Genomic DNA, 23,284 nt, shown 5'->3' with positions numbered 1-23,284 from the left:
AATCAATTGATAACATATACACATGATATACATATAGATGGTGAATGTTAGTACAGCTGGTTCAACCAGACTGGTACCCAAAACAATTACCAATTTCAACATAATAACCATATAATAATAGCAACATTGTGGCTGTTACTGTTAACCAGCTGGCTCAACCAGACTGGCACCCAAAAACGCTTACAGATTTCAACAGAATAGCCACATACTAATAGCAACATGGTGGCTGTTAACCAGCTGGCTCAACCAGACTGGCACCCGAAATGCTTACAGATTATAACACATTAAAAACCTAATAATAGCAACATGGTGGATGCTAACCAGCTGTCTCAACAAGACTGGCACCCGAAATGCCTACAGATTACAACCTAATAATAGCAACACGGTGCCTGTTAAACAGCTGGCTCAACCAGACTGTCACCCGAAATGTTTATACATTACACTATAATAATAATAAATGTAAGACAAGCATGTAATACTGTAATTGTCATTTTCAGTCGTCCGATTGCAACAAACTAACACAAGAATGTAAAATAAATGATTCACGAGATCAAAGTTATATATCTGTCCAAGTCCGCAAATATAACAAAACTTGCTGGCTCCACCAGACAAGAATACTGTCACAGGCCATGCTGGCTCCACCAGACATGACAATCGGTACCTCTTAAACTGGCAAAATGTGTCCGAGGTATTTATTTTAAATAAAGCTATTTCTATTTTTAACTAGTACCATGAATTTGGTAAACCAAAGAGGGGAGATATATCCCTCTACCAAACCCCCATACTTCTATGTTAATGAATTTGAAGGCCGAATATATTTCTGATAAGCATTTGATTTCCATTTGCCTAAAAACCTGATCCTAGAATCAGACAGATTACAGTCATACGCATGAGTTGCGCCCCCTATACGAAATGAATGAGGTGTATATAATGCTGAATCTAACCTACATTTCTGAATACATTCACGTAAATCAGATTTAAAAAAAATGTCAGTGACTGGACGGCCACATGGAAACTTAAATAACGTTCCTGTGGTGTGATTGCAACTGTTGATGTATTTATGCAATAATCGCACCGGACATGTGTTCTTATTTTTGTGACGTTTAACCGATACTGTAGCTGACACCCCTTGGGAATGTTTGAAGCTGCCCAAGACTAAAGACGCCTTCATAGGTTTGTGATTGATATACTGGAAACTGACATTCTTCAACAAAATTGTATTGCGGTCCCCCGATTGTGTGACAGTAATTTCCCCTATACGTAACAAAGCAAAGAAAGCTGCTACGAACATAGTCTGGCACAGTAAACGTAATTCGGGGTTGACCATAACCTGGGGCAAAACTTGAACCATCTGCCGTAAGATGTCATAAGAAATTGGTAACCTTTTATCTGTATTTTGAATTTTACGCAAACCAAATAAGATTTTTTTAACCACGAATGCTTTTGTAGGATCTTTCCTATCACAAATATTGTGAATATAGGCTAATGCTGAGACCATGGATGTGATAGACGAACACTTGAATTGCCTGTCATGACAATATGCAATAAATTGACATATTCGGGTTGTTGATATTGGCAACAACCTGTCTGTTGGATAATATGTGTTGTGAAAGCGGTTATAGTGCCGTAAAGCATTCTTATAACTATTAGCTGTTGCAGGTGCTATAGAGGCATCCAGCAGCTTGTGGACAGAACGGTTCAAATTTCTAACAGATGCTCCGGGACTACTGATGGCATGTCGTCCATTGCTGTGGATAAAGCCCGGATCTTGTCTATCTGTAAACGGGAAAGTAAGTCAGGTAAAGTATTGGCCTTACCCGGGATGTGAGCGGCTCTCACAAGAATATTGTTTTTCATGCATGCTAAAACCAGGCGTCTGACTAGAACCATAATGTATTTATCCTTACTAGATTGCTTGTTAATTATGTATACCACAGCTTCATTGTCTGAATGAAGAATAATGCATTTATTCATCAGTTGCGGACCCCAGATTTCCAAGGAAAGAACCATTGGAAACAATTCCTTAAATGTGATCTGGTGATGTACCAGATGGGAAGGCCAGCTTCCAAAAAACCAGTGTGAGCTATAAATAGCCCCATAACCTAAAGCCCCTGCTGCATCTGTAAACAGGTGTAACGTTTTATCTGTCACCCTCTTAAAATCCAACAAAAGCTTTTTACCATTGAAATGTGAAATGAAGAGAAGCCAGGCCTGAATGTCCCGCCTGCTCTCTGCTGTCAGTGAGATGCCATGATGAGGTTTTTTAACATTTTTAGTAAGATCGGACAATCTGCGCATAAAAGACCGCCCTGGCAAGACAACACTACAACAAAAATTAAGTAAACCAAGTAGGGATTGCAGTTCCACTAGTTTGACCTTCCTACGCTTTGTATACTGTTGCAGGAGTCTGCGTAGTTTGTACAATTTATCATTAGGTAATCTGGCTTCCATCTCAACCGAATCTAGCTCTAAACCCATAAAAGTCATGACCTGGGCAGGATACTCCGTTTTCTCGGCTTTAATTGGAATACCCACCTCATCGCAAAATTGTAAGAAAGTTAAAAGAGCCTTTTGACAATCGTCATATGACTTAGCTAAGAGCAGAAAATCATCCAAGATATGAACCATGTGTGGAATCTGCAGTTTAACCTGTGCGATCCATTGAATCGCTGAACTAAAAGTTTCAAAAATGGCACATGAAGATGAGCTACCCATAACCAGGCATACATTGTAATAAAATGCATCCCCGAACTGGAAACCTCACAATTCATGGTCCTCTGGACGAATAGGAACGATTCTGAAAGCATTTGCAATACCGGTTTTGGCCATATAACAACCTTGGCCCAGCTGACGGACCCGTAATGCTGCATCATCGAATGACATGTACTTGACCGTAGCTAATTCTGGTCGAATGAAGTCATTGAAGGAGTTACCTTTTGGGTGACTTAGGTTTTGAATAAATCGATATTGACCAGGAGTTTTCTTTTTGACCAAACCTATTGGACTTAACTGCAAATTGGGAAAAAGTTTTACTTTGAAATGACCTTGGATGCGCGACAATGCTAACTCCGATTCAATATGTTGTTGTATAACTAAAGGGAATTCGTAGCAAGATTTTAGATTTCTGCATTCTACAGGACGTCTAGGACCAATGTAACCAATATCAAATCTCTGTAAAAAACCTTTAACCAAATACTCATAGTGCTGGTGACCAAGCAAGTGAAACTGTAATTTCTCGATTTTAACTGGTGTAACCACTTTATTTTTTGTTTGGCCTAAAAGGGGAAGGGGCTGACTTTGAATTGACCGTTGGTCCTGCAGCTGCGGCCTGCTCTTTACTACTGAAAGAACATGCGCCGGCATGGTGTTGACCCCTGCAGTACCCACAGATGTGAGGATGCCGGCATCCTGCGAAATTGCAGTTGCCCCCTCTACTATTGAACACCCAGCATGTTTTTTTCGAGAAATTTGTTGGGGAAAACCCGTTGCCTAAATTTATTTCTGTGTTGCGAGTTGCGTGGTCCCCCCTGTTGGTAATTCCGAAAGGAACGAAAAGGCTGAGAACCTTGGCAAGAGACCATTCTGTATGTAACCTATCCCAAGGAAACCCCTCCTGTTCCCTCAACAATCGGAACTGCATGTCATACTGCTGCCATGCCAAGCCCGAATCCTGCGTGCGAGATCCCTAACAATCTCTGCATATTTCATCAAAGCAGGAGTCTTCTCGGGATACCTAACTGAATATATTGCGCAAAACCGATAAAAGGCTGTGGTCCACATTTCGATCGAAGTGATTTTTCTAGATTTTTGCTGTGGAACAAAACTAAAATGATTAAAATGATCAACCTGAAGGGTAAATTTGTTGTTTTGACTGAAATATGAATCTTGTAATGGTAATAAGACTGCCAGATCTATGTACTTATTTGCCCAAACACTTTTCTGAATTTTACGTGGAATCTGAGACTGAATAGCTGTTGAAATCGGTTCAACCAATAGAGGCCTATTACCTCCAGAAACAATGTCCCTGACATGGTGGTTAATGGCTTCCCCTACAGACTGCCCAACTTCCTCCTCTGACCCGTCGGATTATTCTGAATCCTCAGTTCCCTCATCACTGTATGGAGGTACATATGGATCAAAGTCATTTTGTTGAGCCTCCACTATGTTTATCTGTTGATGCTGAACATTCTGATGCTCTGGCATACCTAAATGTATCGGACCAGAGTCATTTGACTTGTGAGTCTCCTGATTATTTGTGGTACTAACACTGTTTTTCTTAGTCTTTTTGATCCGTTTGTTTTTTCTTGACTGATCTATTGTAACCTGAGGAACAATTGAATCATGTTGCGTTTCCTTATGCCTATTATATTTAGCTTGAGCATTTTTGTGTCCACTGCGCGTGTTAACTGTATGTGTGGTAACACCGTTAGTAACATTGGAGTTAGTGGTTTTTGTTTCAAACCCTGTTTGCTGTCCAGATTGTTTGGCTTTTGGTGGACAGCATGGACACGATGATGTGGTGGCTACTGCTTTCCGTTTAGCCCTCATCTGAAACAATGAATTTTCTTATTTATAATTGTATGAAAATTTGAATCAATTATAAAATATTCAGCACCTGTGGTTTAAAGTATATGTACTTCACCAATAAACTTACACCAGCGGATTCATGTAATAAGACTGTAATAAGTATCGTAAACTGCATGTTGCCATAAGGCTATATCTTAAGGTAACTCATTAAATGTAACATAATATCGATCTGTTCTGTCGAATAGAAACTGTCCCCACAGACAGCCGAAAGTGGAACGTTTCTCTCAGACATATTCAGTATGAGCTCAACTGCTACCATAATATCTATATACCCGGACAGGCAGCACCATCAGAAATACTGTCGAATAGTTTTGGAAAACTTCAAAACTCTCAAACAGTAAATTGTGAAATTACGTGAACAATTGCACTACCGAGTATGAAAAGCCAACAGGCAATGCCGAATAGTGTGGTAACACTCTCAAGCATGAAATTTGTGCGAACAATTGCACTAGAACCCTATGAGAAAAGCTAACAGACATAAACCTGTGAAAGTTACACTAATAATTCATGGTATGTATGCCACTATGTGTAGGTACGATTAAATGTGTAATCTCTACTGTACATTGTACAAGGATAAATATAGGTGCCATGAATGATGAAAATATACGTATCTTAACAGCCTAGCTGGCTAGCCTTCAACTCCGCAACCACCGCAGCTCGGATGTTGTTGTATAGCTTTTGTTGACCTCTGTACGAAAGATGGACCCCGTCGCTACTTAGAACCTCTGCTAAAGCCTCGTCCGACCAGAAACCTTTGGGTACCCAGTAACGCACTCGCTGGTGGGTACAATCCTTAATCTTTGATTCAAGAAGCACATTTGTTTCGTAAACTCTATCGCTGAACCAAGGAATGTCCACCGCATGACAATTACGTTGACTGTTCAGTTTTCTGAATAATATGGGGAAAACGATGACAGACCGTACCTGCTCAATAAACAACAGAGTGTCCACTAAATCCATAATTGCCGCACTAACCGAATTTGTGGACTTGTCTATTGATGAAAGATCATTTGTGCCGATGATGAGAATGGCCAAATCTGGCTTGAAATCTCGAACCACGTCCAAATTTTGTTTCAATGTATGTACGTGTCCCCCTCCGAAACCAGAATACTGCACTAAAGGATTCGCACGTAATTTCAAATTTGAAGGAAAATCTTCTTGATTAATAACAAAATCCTTTAAACGTTTCACAAAAGAATGTCCAAACAATTGAATTTTTAATGTCCGGTCCGCCATTTTGACACCTCTGACTAAACACGTGATCACTCCAGTAGATCTAAATTTAGCCGCTGGAATGTTGTTGATTGACCTACATTTCGCTCTCCCTGATCACCCTTGTGATCCGATTAGCGTACACAAAGAAAGTTATCCAAGCTCCGGTGGTCGCGACTTAAAACAGGCGTAAATTGTATTTAAAGTTAAGTCAATACATGAAAGCTTCATCACCATTAAATTATCTGCATAAAACTGCCTTTAACCTAATTCAAAAACACTTTTTCTAAACGAAAATGAATCACCTCTAACAGATTCCGCAACAAAATAAAGACTGACTACTCAGCTAGCGATTGGTTCATATAACCATGTGTCATAAAGGAATGGATCTCATTGGCTCCTTTTTACGATACGATTAACATAAACCCCTTCGTTGATCCATGAGTCATGGTTAAAACATATATGCAGAACAGAATAAGAAACAAGTACATAAAACATTTTATACATATATAAAATATATTTATATAACAGTGCGTGACTTTAATAATGAACCTAGCATTATTAAAATCAACATGTTTTTGCAGTTTGAATGTATTACATGTTTGATACAATATTGAAATAGCATTCTGAGAAAGTCAAAATGGAAAACAATAAACGTTTGTAATTGTGTTTGACGGACGGAGGGAGTGGAAATTTGTCTTGCAGCTTTCTTGGTCGTGCCCTTAAAGTTAGGCTCTTGGTGCTCTGACTTCAGATAAGTTGTTGAGTACATTAGTGTAATTATACCTTAGAAGAACCTTAATTTTATGTTTTACTTAATATGATCTGGTATTTTTTCGCTAATGTTAGAGCCTTTTAGTTTAATCATATTTTATTGCTTAAGAAATACGGCAATACAATTCTATACAATACATGCAAATAAATCAGCAAACAAACAAAAGGAAGAATGAACACATGTAGTAATAACGCGAATATCAAAAGCAAACGGGTTGGGCCACAAGTTATACCAGCATTAGCGGACGGCCCTTCCCTATATTCAGACATAAGGTACAAGACTTAAAAGATTTTTGTATTGTCGTCAGGCTGTTTATACGTTATAATAGCAGAAAATGTAAAATAGAAAGTTCTAAAAGTGAAAAGACAAAAATATTGGAATGAATCTAAAAAGGCAAAGGATACATAGCACTGTAAAGTATTCATTCATACTGAATGGTAAAGAAAATAAGTAAATATTGGCTTCAGAAAAAGAAAACATTGTTAACACAAACAACATATTAACCTCAAAAACAAACAAAGGAGATTACCATTTGTACGCTTCCTACAAGGTTGCAGCCACCCCGGATCCCCAACGCGCCCCTCCAGTCCCTATTCTAGCTGTGTTTAGACAGAAATATACCACGTTTAATACTGAAAATTATTTAAATATTCAAGAAAATCTCTTGGTGGTTTTTATGTAATTTTGTACCGCCTTAAATATTAACGCATTCACATCATAACTTTGGTTTTCTATTCCAAAAAGTATTTTAAAAGTACTTAAAGGGTGATAAGTCCGTGTGTTGTTAAAAAGTTCACGTCTTTGTAAAACAAATGATGGGCAGCGGAAAAAGAAATGTTCTGCATCTTCAGACGTATTTCCACAAGAGCGACTGGGATTATCGCGTAAATGATTGCGAAATAAATCTGCATTCAAATTGCTTCATCTATTCCTAATTCTAGCATGGTGGACCTGGAAGACACGGTCTCCTGGAAGATAATACGAAGGGACTTGGGGTGGTTTAAACTTTTCTTTTCGTTTACTTTTGAATGAAGATAAAGTATCAGCGGTCCGTATGTCTATATTAATTCGTTCCACAATTTGATAAATGATGGTATGGTTGATTTAGAATATATTTCGAGCCGACGAGCCACAGTGGCATAATCATCGTTATTTCGCAAATTATAGGTAATAGATTCAAAAACAGTAGGCGGAAATTGTTCTTTCAGATAACTCGGTAAGTCTCCATTTTTGTACTTGTAGACTAAAAGTAGTTTTTGTATTGTTCTCCTATCACTTAATTTGACCCAACCTAGTTCTTTCAAAAGTAATTCAATCGAGACTGATCTGGTAAGTCCAGTAACAGTTCTTGCTGCATCATATTGTATCTTATCTAATACTTGTTTTTCATATAGGGTACAGTTATCCCAAACTATTGATGCATATTCTAGAATTGGTCTTAGGTAAGATATATAAATTTGGTTTAGAGTTTTTCGTTTAAGTTTAAACATTAACATACGCATAGTTCCTAAAACCTTACTCGCTGATTTTGCTTTATCAGAAATATGCTTGTGCCAAGTTCCGTCGTCATTTAGTGTGACTCCTAAGTGTTTATGCGTCTGAACATAAGTTAACTGTGTGTTCTGAAAGTAAAGTGAAGGGAGATTTCTATTATTTTTAGCCAAAGATAAGAGCATAACTGCTGTCTTGGATGGATTAAACTGCACAAGCCATTGTTGTGCCCAAATTGACAAGATTTGAAGATCGTGATTGATGGTAGTTTCTATATAATTAGCGTCATTCGAACTAACAGCCAGCGAACTATCATCTGCAAATAATCTGGTAAAACTAACAAGAGAATCTGCTATGTCATTGACGTATAATAAAAACAACAGAGGACCAAGAACCGACCCTTGAGGCACGCCGGCGTTGATATGTTTTTCACTTGAAAATGTTGAGCCTACAAATACTTTTTGTCGCCTGTTATGTAGATAATCAGAAATCCAGTGTATGATATCTCCGCTAAACCCATACTGTTTTAATTTGAAAATAAGACCCCTATGCCAAACCCTATCGAAAGCTTTACCTATATCGCAGAATACTATACATGTTGATTTTTTGTCATCAAATGCTCTACATATTTGATTATAAATGTCAATTAATTGGTAGACTGTTGAGTGACCAGGTAAAAAGCCAGATTGGTGTTTGTATAAAATATTATTCATATGTAAGTAATTATAAAAGTACTTAAACATCACTCTTTCCATAACTTTCCCAACACAATTAATCAGGGACACAGGCCTGTAATTTGAAGGAACGGATCTATCACCCTTTTTGAAAAGTGGCATTACATCTGCCCCTTTCAAACAACTTGGGTACGTATTTTCATGTATGGATCGGTTAAATAGCATTTTTAGCGGTCTACAGACAGAATTACATGTATATTTCAGCATTCGGTGACTAATTTCATCCGGTCCACTTGCTTTATTAATAACTAAGTTAGATAAAACATCAATTACGTCTTGGTCTGATACATTAATATCGCCAAATGTCTCGTTTGTTTTTAGTGTAAAGTTGGGTAACTCTGAATGAGAATCGTCAATAGTTGATATAGACACGAAGTAATCATTTAGTGCGTTGGCTTTTTCTAAATCCGAAGTCGCATACGAGCCGTTGTTTGATGAGAGTGGTGGTATAACGTCACAATCTGATGAGTTTTCCTTTACTAAAAGCTTTACTAGTTTCCAGTACTGACGAGGATTCGTAGAGTGTACATCATTTATTGTAAATTCAATATTGTTAAAAACGATTTCTTTAGCATGTTTTTTCATGTTGTTAACTTTATTCCTAAGTACTTTGTAATAATTCCAATCAGAGATTTTCTTCGTAGTAAGAGATAAACGTTTTTGCCTATCGCGTTTACGGGAGAGTTTCCTTATTTCTGAATTGTACCACGGTCTATCGTTTGGTCTAATTGTTACAAACCTGTTTGGAATACACGATTTAGCAAGTTCTAAAAATTTATCAGTGAACTCAATTTTTGCGGTATTAATATCATTTGATAATAAAAAGGACCAGTCTGTTTCACGAATTTTCTCATTAAATGCTTCAAAATCTGCTCGTTTGTAGCACCATACTCTGCGCTTGAAAGGACTATTAAGATTCATGTTTACTTTAATGTACGCAAAAGTTCCGAAATGATCGCTAATGTTTCTGTGTGTCTTTAATGTACCAGAGTGATGACATGTAATATTATTCGTTAGAGCTATAGTATCTATTGATGTTTGAGAGGTGTCAGTTACTCTTGTTGGTTCATTAATTACATTTGTCATATTATTCAAGAGCAGTAGTTCTCGAAATTTAGTATAAGTCAAATTCATTTGATCTTCGTTAATATCTCCAACTACAGCTATTTTATTGGAAACTTCATGAGCTTTATCAAGGCAAATGTTAATCCTTTCCCAGAATTCAACGGTGGAATGGGGTGGACGATACAAATTGCAAATTAAAAATGTTTGGGAAGAATCTTTAATTTCAATCCATAAAGATTCCGGAAGAATATTTTCCAGTTCTAAAAGGCGCCTCGACTGGATATGTGAAGCTACGTAAATAAGTAATCCGCCAGAGTTTGCAGTATTATCTTTTCTATACATTTTACCATATCCGTCTAATTTTAAGAAATCATCAGCAATATCAAAAGACAATTTACGCTCTGTAAAACAAAGTATATTAAAGTCTAGATAGTTATCTTTGATATAATCGAGTTTATGCCTGATACTACGTATATTTTGGTGTAGAATTGAAAGACAGTCATGATCTGTCTCAGGTCCTGGGTTTACCTCGATATCGCCACATAGTTTGAGAAGAAACTGTACAATAAAAAAGTAATAGACATTCTCAACTAAAAATACAACTGGAGATATACATGTAGCTTCTCCCTGTTTTGAGTATGTGACATTACATACTATTAAAACGGTATAAAACGCAAATTTGAAGTTAACTATGCTGTGGTACAATTCAGAGATGCCTTCACGACACACAGTCGTTAACAAATAGAACAATTTTTGTACCCAGTATAACATACGTTTTACATAGTTTCTGTCTACGTATATGAAACAGCCCAATGGTTGATAGGTAAGAAACTATATCAATCACCTATACGGGTAAAGTACTACACATATACAGAGTACGATCGACCATTGAACTGTATTCAGAATGAATAAACAAGCATAGGGACTAAGAGACGGACGCGCACCAGGATCCAGGACAACATACACAACAATATAAAAAACGTACCAAAAAATCACGTTTCCTACCATTTGCAGAAAAAAAAAATCTAGAGAGATCTAGTTCCTACTGAGGGACGAAATGCTAAAAATCGCTCAACTAGAGTACCAGGATATTTAAAAAGTGAGGTACAAATAAGTAAAAAGATTATTATATAAACTGACTGAAAGAGCAGTAGAGTTAACAGACAGAAATATGCAGACAGACAGGTAGATAACGAAATCGCACGTACAGACGAACAGAACTGGGAAATGAGTGCAGACGAACAGGTAGACAGACGACCGAAAACGTAAACAGATGGACAAACAGCGACGAACAGGTACACCTGGACAGACGAACGAAATAGATGTGTGCAAACAGACGGACGGCAGCTGAGCATTAACATATGAAGACGGTCGTAGAAAATAAAAATAACTGTTAGCAAGCAGACAGGTGAAAATAAATAGAGTTTGGAAGCTGAGAGACGGTTTTTCAGACGGACTGACTGGTAGACATGTATACAGAAACAAAGTACAAACAGTTGAACGGACAAATTGGCATGTAGAATAACGGACTTATCTATAGTCCTAGCAGACGAAACGGGTATATTATCTTTTGGATGACAACATGATGTAAAAGAGCAAATATATAAACAACTGCAATGTTATTTTACAGTTGAAAACAAACAAACAAATAAAAACAAACAGGCATTCAAGACAAAATAGCAAATCGTATACAATAAACCTAAATTATGTCAAGTAATAATGAAAGTAAACACATACACATACAACAGTTTCAATGATATAAACTATACATAGTTCAAAAAACAATTCACTATTTTACCTTTCCGATAATAAACTGAAAATGGTCAGTAGTAGAACATCCTTTATAATAATAAATTGAATCAACGATGCATATTATAAGATTTGCTTCCCTTGAATTGTGTAATGGACAATGTCTAACCTCATACCCTATTTGCTCACGAAAAGGCGTCAAGTTATCCTGCACGAAAATGCCGGCACCAAAATCTTTCCTGGCCGCATAAACCCTTTGCCTTGCTTTGCAATTGGTGAAGTTAACGATGACTTTACGGTTCACCAATAAATCTGGATTGAATTTACCTTTTCTATGACATTTATCAATATCTGAACTTTTCAGGTCCAGATTATGAAGCTTGGCATGGTCCAGAATTTTACTTTCCACATTTTCATCAGGTGAGCCAGTGTCTCCCGGTATACCTGAAATATCCAAGCACATTCGTCTACCGTATTGTTCAAGCTCATCACGTTTTGCCTTTTCAGTTTTCAGTTCTGTCTCAAGTTCAGTTACGCTAGACTTCAAAGAGTTAATTTCATCTCTGAGGCTTTGAGTTTCCTGTTTCACTATCTGTTGGATATCTTGCCTTATTTCATCAAGTACTTCAGCTCTGAGAGCTGCTTTGAGGTCTCTAACAAGTATAGGTGCAAGTCTAGCACTCAGTTCTGTTATATCCGATTCACTGAATTTTGACATGATTTGAGGAGTTATGGGTGGGGTATTGCCAGGTGCGTAGTCTTTGTCTGATTCAAATGGCTCAAAAATGGTCAGTAGCCTCACTCTCGCTATCGGCTATGTAATCGGAGTTATAAACTGTTGTAGAATTGTCAGTTATTTTGTGTTTTTTGCTGGATGGTTTTTGTCCCGGGGAAGATTTTACTCGCTTACGCCTTCCCATCAATATGGCGGTATGACCCCCTCCACCTGGCTCAGGTAAAAGTCTTTTTTGATTCAGAAAAGGTTTTGGGGAATGGCTATACTTATACAGACATAGGTGACTTTATGACGACTCTATCGGCACATAATCTGGCTGTGAATCCTCTCAAGAACTAGTACAGTTATAAAACGTTTACATTTTCTTTGTTTTGAAAAAATCACAACCATCTTGTTGACGCATGCGCAATAAAATGTTAGAGCCTTTCTCAGCGGGGATTTTATTTACATTGTGTTGTCTAACTTGTTGAAAATATAGAAAGTGCGAGGTTGGAATGCCCAAAACGCATTTAAACCCCCGGTTTCTTTATTTAGGTTACTGAATGTTCCAAGTCGGTGCCCCTATTTTCAACTGGTTTTCTGTCTGTCTTGTATTTAGTGTTACGTATATTGTCTTGTTTGTTGTTAGCGTTTTTTCCTCATTCTCCTCAATCCCCCTATTGCCCCCATCCTTTCCCCTTGCAATTGCGCTCCCTTGTTTTGGCATCCCCTCCCCCTTTACTATGAGTAAGTTTATTTTGACTGCCGGAATTCTAAGGCGGTACACGATTGTTTTTTTTCCTACTTATATGTGTGCGTGTGTGTGCTTTGTCTGAAGCGGTGCCCTACAGTGTTGTTGTATCTTACTTGTCTGTTTATCTATGTTAGTTAGTTGGGTGTGGTTGTGTATGTTTATCTTTGGTACATGAATGTCTGCACTATTGTGGTCTACGTTCAAGGAACGTAGCTTTCTCTTTGTATATTCATCCTTGTTCTACTTTCCCCCTTCAGCCTCCTCCCCACCACCCCTTCTACCCTTTCTACCCCTTATCCCTTCCTCCCCCTCTATCTATACTTTGCATAAAATTTAAATGTACTTGTTGGATTTTTGAAGCAACCCGTCTGTAATATTTTTCCGTTACAGCTTCTTTTTGTTGTGGGCCTACTTTGCAAATGCGTGGCTCTGAGGCTGTGTTTTAGTGCTCTGTGCTTCCGAGAAATCTTCCCTTACCTTTTATCTTTTGAGGTTATCTTAATCGGGCAAATTTTGTCACTCTCGGAATAACGTTAATTTTGTAGATGCATGTATTTAAGTAAGACATGGTAAAATTTAGTAGGAAAACCATCTTTTATATATATATATATATATATATATAAACACTTTACGAAACGAAACAGCATCGATGTAACTAATCTTTTTTCTGTCTCAATGTTTTGAGATGGTGATATGAAAAATGTTCACCTCAAGATATATGAATATCGACTGAGGCGTCAGCGTAAAGTATCGTACAGTTATGCTTCAGACCAAATTTAAGAATTTCATAATAAAAAGTAGTTTAAAAATGTTTCTATTTGATATTGTAGCTGTCCCTCAAAGTAGACAGGCGTTCCCCATTTAAGGAATATAAAGTCTAGACCTTATAATGATGCTACAGACAAAGTTTGTTAAAGTCCCACAAGGTGGTTCATAAGAAACATTCGTTACTTTCTAAGACCTAGTGGCCGCTAATGGGACCAAACTGTAAAGATTGAACAAAGTTTGGATATGCTGATGGCAAAATGCTACTTACCAAGCTTGATGTGGCTAAAATCAGGTAAAGGTGTTACAGTATAACGGACGACCATCGCAGGAACATGCACCTATAATAAGCTGACCTTTAAGCATGTTCAGGTGAGATTTAAAAAGTACCCATTTTGTTTGCATAGCTTATAACATATTGATGCAACGCCTGGAAGTCGCAGTCCTGCTAGAGAATTGAATTTTGTTCTAGGTCTTCTAAAGTTCGCTGAAGTTTTCAATGTAATTACATACTTTAGCAAATCTGTTTAATGATTGTTTTATATATCCCAGATTGAAATATAAGTCACCACCGACCTTAGATTGTTTTATAATAATAATGTCATTATATAAAGATAAAAATATTCTTGTTAAAACAAGTTTCCAATAATATTAGTCTGGATTACCTGCCCCTTAACTGGTACACAGTGGGCCAGGAACACGCCATCAGTGGCGACCTGCGATGGACTGTTAAAGGTAACGGAACTGTTTAGATTTATTAATCATCTGGAAACCAATACTTTCCAAACGAAAATCAATATCATTATATTGATTAAGGGTATTGTTTAAAAGAACATCCCAGTGGATTATCAAGTTAGTGAAGTGAACGGAATTCAAACATAATACAAACATAATCGCCATAACAGGAATTTCGGATAAAAGAATTTCAGGATTGTTAGGCTTGGTTTTCATGAAAATTTAGAGGTTACATATAGCAACGGTCCTGTTCCTGATTTCCTCAAAATTTGAAAATGATGTTTACACTTGGGTGGGTTAAATGTAGGCTGATGATGATTAATGACTTATTTTTGTGTCCTCAAGCCAAAACACTATGGCTCAGCCATCATGGATTGTCACTATGTTTTGCACTCAACAGCGTAAGCAAATAGACCAACTGAGTGAATACAAAATGCTTGTTTTTGTAGAGTTTTAACATCAGATCATCATGATTATAGTCATATTGTAATTTTCCAGGTTTTGATGTACCTCTAGGAATTATTTCAGGCATGGGTGGGAATCTAGGTAAGACCACTGACCTATAAGCCAACTGGAAAGGGCATAAGTTGAGATGTAACTATTTAACTGTATGTTAATAAAGAGATAGACCCTACATTTTTAAAGATAGAAAGACATTAAATGCAGTCTAGAAATTGATTTCTAAGTCCTTTGAATAACCAAAAACGATTTTACAAATGTGAAACTCATGACAGTTGGGTTTATATCAATAACTGAAGTTTTAATATTGACCACAAAGAGTGACAACTCTTGCCTTAGGTAAGTATTTTTAAGAGATATCCATTACTACTTTTCCCTTGCAATTACACACTTGACTGAAAAAAGAAGGTTTTAGACATAATGTCACAATTCTCTTTAACAACAAAGGCAATTAGAATGTATTGATATGTGTTTCATTTACCCTTAAAGAACACTTTCAAATGTTATCAGCTTATTTTTGGTAAAGAAACTTTCATTAAGCTGTATAATAGAATGAAATATCACTTACTATTTTATAGTGAAGATAATACAGTTTTGCTTGTATCAAAATGTCACATTTATATACGGGTGTTGTTCTGACAGGTAGGATGTAGTGGTGCAATTATTTTGATCTGTATAAATTTTCCTACGTACTGGTATCCAGTAGACTTTGAAATTACCTCAATGTTTTTTGGGTTTGTTTTTTTTTTTTTGGCTGTTGTTTTTTTTCAATTCAATTTGCTGAAAAAATGTAGACATTTAGTTTAAAAAAGTAACTATACACGCGCAGACAGGAAAACATCACAGAGTGAATTCAGTAAAAGCGCAATAACAGACCACTCAGTGCAAGACAATCATATAATAGGTTGGGAGGGGGCAACCATAGCGGATAAGGAAGCAGATCACCGAATCAGACAAGTCAATGAGGCAATTAATATTCGGAGAGTGGGCACGGTCATGAACAGGGATGAGGGGGCATACAGGCTGTCCCAAGTCTACGACCCTTTGTTCGTCGTTTCCATGAAAACGGAAATTGACGAACAAGGCCGAAGATAGCCGATTATGATACATTTGAGGATGACAACAGACCGTTGTCGAAACTGTCATTGTAAAAACATATTTTAGTAGTGTAAAAAGGACTTTATTTCAATGGATTACACCTACTAAATGAACAGCTTCAAGGACTTCCATCAATATTTATCATCATGTGAATTTACCCCCACCCCTCCCCCCGTCACCACTCATGTTCCAGATTTCTTACTTGATTGTGCTCTCTTAAAGACTTCTGTTCTTTTAAGTTCAAATGTAATGAAATTATCTGCTTCTTAGTGACATTCTTAACTTTTTGCCGGATATATTTCTTTGCCATTCCTCACCACGAACCCATTTGCCATTCCTCACCACGAACCCATTCGGCGGGGGATACCAATTCATCGAATTTAATTTGCCCGTTTATTTGTGTTTTTGCAGTTTCTGTGACACACTGGCTGTATAACCACACACAGATCCCCTCCCTCAATTCCAGTTTGCTTAGTTCTGTCTTTTGTTTTCTCGTTTAGGGCATAGCTAGACAATACGCCGCTCTTCATGGAATTGTTCAATGTGCTCCGCCGTATGAATACATCTTCGGATGTCCCTCACTTATATTCAGGTACTTATAAACATGTGTAAATGTTGCGTTCTGCTCAAACCGGGGCTAGAGGGCGTGGACCGTAGCTTGCATTTCCATTACTATACATGAACAGGCTCAGACAAACCGAGCCTGCAACATCTTGGTTTATGTCGTGTTGGGCGGTCTGTGGTTTTCCACTTTATTATAAATTTTCTATCTTATACAAGAATAGCGTTCACGCTTGTTTGTTTCTTAAGAGTATGACTTTGATGTTTCATAAATTGTTGTTGTTTGTTTCCGAAGGTCACATTGAAAATGACATTTTGTTTTTCAACATGATTAATGTGTTTACCTTTGTTAAACTGATAAATAAAACTATCTCTACATATGATTAAAAGTGTGGTTATATAATTCACAGAAGCAGACTTGCTCTTTATTATTTGTAAAAAGGCGCATGAATAATTGCTGTAATCATTTTTAAGATAATCTGACTTTGTATTGATGTCGCTTTCTCTGGTGATGATTACTAACCGTTTAAGGGCAAATTATAAATTTAAGTTTATTCCTAAGTCAGATCTCCTTCCTTTGGTGAATAGTGGTTAAATGGTTATTAAAGAATAGCTTATAATTTGTAATACCATGTTGACAAATAATATTTAATAGCTAAAAACTATGCTAATATAGTATAATTCGTACAGATTCGATTCATAACCATATTTATCATATACTTATATGAATTGTGTCAAATATACACTTGTATTTCACAAGTGAATATGAAGAGGCAGAAAAAAATCCGTATTGTACTTTCTGTATTGTATGTTGCTGGACTACTTTTGTTTGTCTATATTCATGACATGAAGTTCAGTAAACAGGGCACACAAAAATCACTTTATTGAGGAATATTTAGTCATCAGTTGCTAAAAAACAATAAACAAAAAGCTTGAGGTGTATAATAAAAGGGTCAGTATAACAGTAGCTTGATCTAGGATATTGTGTTCGGCTCTCGTGGATTTTGCCTGACTGGATCACACTCGGCGCTTATACGCCTCGTGTGTTCCGGTCCGAAAAAATCCACTCGAGCCGAATACAGCATCCCAAATTAAGCTACTGTTATAATAATCCTATTGTACACTTCAAGCTACATTCGACTGATACATAGCTTTTCCAGAAAATGCATGTTACTAGATAGCCAGAGATCAAAGGATTTCGGATGATTGGCGTATATCGGTGGAATAGACCGATCGGGGTCAGACATGATTGATGATACATGAAAATGTATCCAGGTTTTTTATCTTGTCTTGTGAAGATATGCATATTTTTTTAACAGTACGAATTTTGTGTTTCATGTGTAATGGCTTGTAGTAGTGACTGAAAGTTTATGACATGTATCTTATAGAGCACTGACTATATTTGAAAGTAATTAACCACAACGAAACACTCATGTGAGAGGCATTGCTTTAGAATCAATTCTTTATTAAAAAAAAAAAAGACGTTTACAATGTAGTATAATTTGTGAAATTTACTGTTATAACTTCCTATTTTGTACTTCTTAAGCCGGTGCTAGAGGGCGTGGGCAGTGTTGCATTTTCCATTTCTGCTCGTGAACAAACTCAATCAAACCGAGTCTGCAATTTTCACAGTTTGACTTGTTCTCGGTGCTTCCGAGGGATCTTCTTTCCAGATTTTATTAGTATTCTTACGTTTAAGGTACTTATGCACGTTCGGATCGAAATTTTCTCTACAATGTAGAATTTGATTAAACCCTGATTTTTCAAAGCTTCAAAATATACTTAGAAAACTCAGCAAATAAAAAAGATAAGTTCGTGTGCTTGTTCTTTTTTTTCTAGACTGGATTGAAAATTTTGGACCTCACACAATATTTCATAATGGGAGTCTATGGGAAAATCACAACTTTCATAACATTTTCGCGAATAGAAAATATTCTACAATGTAGATATTAATGAAACTTCTCACAGTCATAAATAAACATGGTGAAATAAAATGTATAGGACCGTGTGCTTATTTTTAAGATATTTGACCATGATTGAAGTGAACCGTACATTTCAAGCTAACATTTAAGACAATATTTTGAATTATTTAATGTGTCAGATGTTTCAATACCATATTTTAACTTAGAAAGATAGTAACAGTGCCATTATAATAAATTTACTCACGGTTTGCCATTAATTCATTAAATAATTTCCATTGCGTAATCTAGGCTTTATTATACGTTTGCCGGACGTTACGCCATCACATCTGGTTTATCAAACGTGCACAACTACCTTAATAAGATTGATTCAAACATATTGTTTTCACGAGGGATGTTTTTTTTTTCTCTTGATATTTTTATTTACGGTTTGAGCATTTTACCTAATGTATTTTCATATATTCTTTGAAAAGCAAAACTCTTCTTTTCGTTTTTGTAAAGAATTTGTACAAAACATTTTTCTTTTTGAAGTGTGTGTGTGTGGAAGGGGGTGGTGTAATACAGCTGCTCTTGAAAAAGCATGTTACTTTGTGGTCAGAGGACAAAGGACTCGGAAATCGAATAACTGACGCATGATCAACTTAGAAACTTTTGGAGTAGAATGTCCATGGTGTGATTAGGGAAAAGACATAATTGAGCCGTGCCATGAGAAAACCAACATAGTGGCTTTGCGACCAGCATGGATCCAGACCAGCCTGCGCATCCGCGCAGTCTGGTCAGGATCCATGCAGTTCGCTTTCAAAGTCTATTGCAATTAGAGAAACTGTTAGCGAACAGCATGGATCCTGACCAGGCTGCGCGGATTATGTTGGTTTTCTCATGGCGCGGCTCATATTTCTTGTAGTTGAAAAGAGGCCTTTATACTTTATAGTTTCGACAAAACTATTAGTCCTAGTACACTTAATATTATAAAGAAAATGATATTATGTAACTATTAATTACATCTGACTTACAAGTATTTGTCACAACTTTAAGACTCATCTGCTTTTACAGCGTTACATTAGTCAGAATATATTTAAATATATGAATATGCATTTATTCAAAATATAACGCCCACTGTCAGATCATCAACTTTCTTCTTAGACTGGCAAAATTATAATAACATAAAACGGACTATACCCTGTAGGTTTATTACATAGGTCATCAAATTGTTAGTGCGGATAACAGTAACATCACGAGTCTACGAAGCGCTGGATTAAATATCAAAGCGAAATGAAATGGTTAATGTCCGAGGTATTAGTATATCCAGTTCAAAGTAACATTGCGATGTTCACATCGAAGCGCCGGTTTAGAACTATGTCAAACGTTATGTCCAACAATGGAGAAAACATGATGATTTTTCTTTTCAGCAATACAGCGAACTTGCCCTTTCCGAACCAGTTTTTAATTTCTTATCGTTTTACTTCGTCAAGTTTATATTTAAAATATGAATTTCATCTTAAATGCTGGACAAAAATATGTCACGATCAAAGTAACGTGAAAAGAAATTCGAAACAAAACATTGTTTATAACAGATTTCTGTAACTGATCAGACTGGTACTGTGCGTAATCCGGGTCATACTCGCCTATTCGGAATCACCACAAATGAACTAAAATGGTTTTCTTATTACTATCCACAATAACATAAAACTACCATCTTGAATCGAAAACTGAAATTATTTTATGTTAGGAATAGAAATAATCGCATTTAAGACCAATAAAATGACTTAAACGATAGGCATGACATCCTTCTTTGGCATTATTGAAATATGCTGTTTTAAAACAATCAGGTGGGCGGTCTTGTCCTTCGTGTGAATAAAATAGTTACATGGTATAATAATACCTCCGCCTTTTTCTTTAACAACTGGCCATGGGTAAAAATAATAACATAAGTTAAAATTTTGGACACACTGAATCGGCATTTTTCTGCAATCTTTAAACAACATGCAGCAAAACAGAACAGAACTGAAAATATGTGATTCGGAATAAGCATAATGTATGCCATCTATATTTCCTCTTTAGGCATCTCAATGGTCAAGTTGTTTTTAATGTGGAATATATGACAGGAATGAACGTAAAGTTTCTTTCTTTTTAATCTCCCTTTCGTTTCATTTCGTTAAAAAATTAGAACGCAAGCGCTTCTTGAATCTGACATTTTTATTTACATTCGTCAGAAGAAAAAAAATAGCATTTGGACAATGTTGCAAATATGGATTATGTAAGAATAACTTGAACATTTACCAGCAATGAATTATTAGTTTAATGCATTACATATAAAACCAAAACATAGCTTACGGTTTTTCTTGACGTATGCGCGACGGCTGCTTAAAAGCTTGGAAATGAGTCAATTTGCAGACTGGTTCGGAATAGGCGAGTTCACTGTATTTCAACTTTGTTTTTGCCCTGTCATTTAAAATTTGACTATTTGCAATTAGACCGAATTCACTAAATTTTGTAAAGGATATTGTCTATTTTACGATAAAAAAACAGTGAAACTATCACGACCGACTTCTTTCTTGCGTGACGAATCGAGTACGGTCTAGATTATTAAAAGCAAACCAAATTCAAGCTGACACACTTCAAAGAATGGCAAATGTCTGTTCGATCTAAACAAGAGTATTTCATTGAAGACGTCAATACATTTTCAATTAAAATGAAGAATACCCGGTCTCCAGACATTCGGATGGAAGACAAACGAAAAAAGAATGAAATTCTCTCCAGATGTAAGGCAGGGAAAACAGCTAAAAGAGGTATATTCATATTTCAGATAATGTCATCATCAAAACTCATTTTGACGTGAAATCAATTTATTATGATATGAATGTATCGTACGATATAATTTTCAAAATAACAGATAAAAGCATGAAAAAAGTATAAATACGCCGAATATATTAACAACTTGATTCAATAATTATTGTCGATAACTCCGATATATATTTTTGAAATAATAAAATGGCTATAACAAAGTTACTTTGTGATATAGTCTGGAAAGTTGAACAAAAAATTTCTACTAAATTCATTTTCCCCGTATCTTTCATTTTATTTTAATTAAGTTCGTTATTACCACTTTTTCGTTCTACAACTATATTCTAATTCATAGATTTGTGCGTTTCTGGTTGGCTGCTACAGCACACGTGATCATCTTTCATCTCTCAGTGAAGCCATTACGTATTCATTAGATCTAATTAATATTCATAATTTTACGGTCTTTTTTTTAGTTTCGGGGTCACACACTTTCAGTTTCAATTCGCCGATTTTAATGATGTTTTAGTACATTTTCTGACCATAAATCTTGGAACAAAATAAAAATGAATAATATCATATCTATTATTTGGTTTTATTTACGCCCTTTTAATTTCTATATACATTATATTTACTGCAGCATCTAGCGTTCTGTATAAGTCAGAAGAAGGTAGTCAAGATGAAATTCTTGAGGACATCCATGCCCTATTGGCTCTTCCTTTCGATGACGAACTTGAAATCGAAAGTGAAACTAAAACTGAAAGTGAAACCACTACCAACCCGGTGTCTACTAGCGCCAAAGATGAAAGTGAAAGTGCTAAAATTTTAGAGAATAATACAGTACAAACAGAAAATGTAGCTATTGAAGCTAAAGCTGTAGATGTGACACAGACTGCTGCTCCTCCCAGGTTTAAAACCTTGTCACCAGAAGAATTTGAAAAAATCAAAGAGAACAAATATGCCCACAAGACTAAACAAAATACCAAGTAGGTAATAAATTCATTTCAAGATAAATACGCTGTTACATATAAGTTAAAAATGTATTTTTTATATTTTATCAGTATCTTCCATAAAAACTGAAAAAAAGTTATTTACTTAGCAACTAGAGAGTTTGCACAGTCAGACCAGGGCTCGACATAAACTGTAGTAATTATCTAATTCTGCAGCACTGCTGTTTTTCAAGATGCAGAAATATTCTTGCATACTTAAAATGCCATATTAACAAGTATAATTATAACTGAATTTTAATCCGTTTTTAAAGAATGGAGCATGGAGAGGTATGGGCATAAATTTAATCTGGAAACTGTCCAAAAGGAGCAACTTAACAACTATTTAAACCAATTCCATGCAGAAGCATAAACCAAAAACCAAAATTACACCAGACAGAAAAAGATTGTTCAAGGCATAAACCTAGCTGCAGAATACCACCAAAACACAATGAAAAATGCACGAGCAGCTATTAATAGACATTTCCGTGGCATTAGCAGGTGCATAGATATTGTCCGTGATACTGCTTTTCAGGAGGGACGCAAAACGTAAAGTTAACCTAAAAGCTGAACTTAACATGCCAACTGCCCACAAACTAATCATTCCGTCTAAAGATCTGAATACCATATATATAACCACTTGATTTTACGTGACTTCGATTTACATTTCTTATTGTGTTGTTACTTTAATGGACAAAAAAAAACAACAGATACTTCTATGGAGATGTTGGCAAAACATCAACTAAAACTAAGTACCACTTCTTTAGAGCGGAAATTACGAAAATATCCGGTTTATTTATTAAATTTCTTTACATTTGATATACTTTCAGATAGGGATCTACACTTGTCGTTACGACACATATATCCTCCTTTTTTTTTCAAAAGTCTATAGCGGATG

At 36.1% G+C, this 23,284-nt stretch overlaps 2 protein-coding genes across 2 annotated transcripts; both read right to left on the bottom strand.

Moving 5' to 3' along the window:
• Nucleotides 1–510: 510 nt before the first annotated feature.
• Nucleotides 511–4,054, bottom strand: LOC128547836 (uncharacterized). Its single transcript, XM_053521277.1, has 2 exons — nt 4,008–4,054; nt 511–1,776 (listed from the first exon to the last, which is right to left on the bottom strand). The coding sequence occupies exon 2, from the start codon at nt 1,496–1,498 to the stop codon at nt 788–790; it is 711 nt and encodes a 236-aa protein (XP_053377252.1). The 5' UTR covers nt 1,499–1,776; nt 4,008–4,054; the 3' UTR covers nt 511–787.
• Nucleotides 511–6,113, bottom strand: LOC123530496 (uncharacterized). Its single transcript, XM_053521276.1, has 2 exons — nt 1,682–6,113; nt 511–1,622 (listed from the first exon to the last, which is right to left on the bottom strand). The coding sequence occupies exon 1, from the start codon at nt 2,713–2,715 to the stop codon at nt 1,699–1,701; it is 1,017 nt and encodes a 338-aa protein (XP_053377251.1). The 5' UTR covers nt 2,716–6,113; the 3' UTR covers nt 511–1,622; nt 1,682–1,698.
• Nucleotides 6,114–23,284: the final 17,171 nt, after the last annotated feature.

Source organism: Mercenaria mercenaria, chromosome 13 (assembly GCF_021730395.1).
Source record: "Mercenaria mercenaria strain notata chromosome 13, MADL_Memer_1, whole genome shotgun sequence".
Taxonomy (NCBI): domain Eukaryota; kingdom Metazoa; phylum Mollusca; class Bivalvia; order Venerida; family Veneridae; genus Mercenaria; species Mercenaria mercenaria.
This window is presented reverse-complemented; position numbering and strand designations above follow the sequence as displayed.

Bases quoted from the DNA above. Each gene is read 5' to 3' on its own strand.
- LOC123530496 (XM_053521276.1), bottom strand. From the start codon at position 2,715: ATGGGTAGCTCATCTTCATGTGCCATTTTTGAAACTTTTAGTTCAGCG.
- LOC128547836 (XM_053521277.1), bottom strand. From the start codon at position 1,498: ATGGTCTCAGCATTAGCCTATATTCACAATATTTGTGATAGGAAAGAT.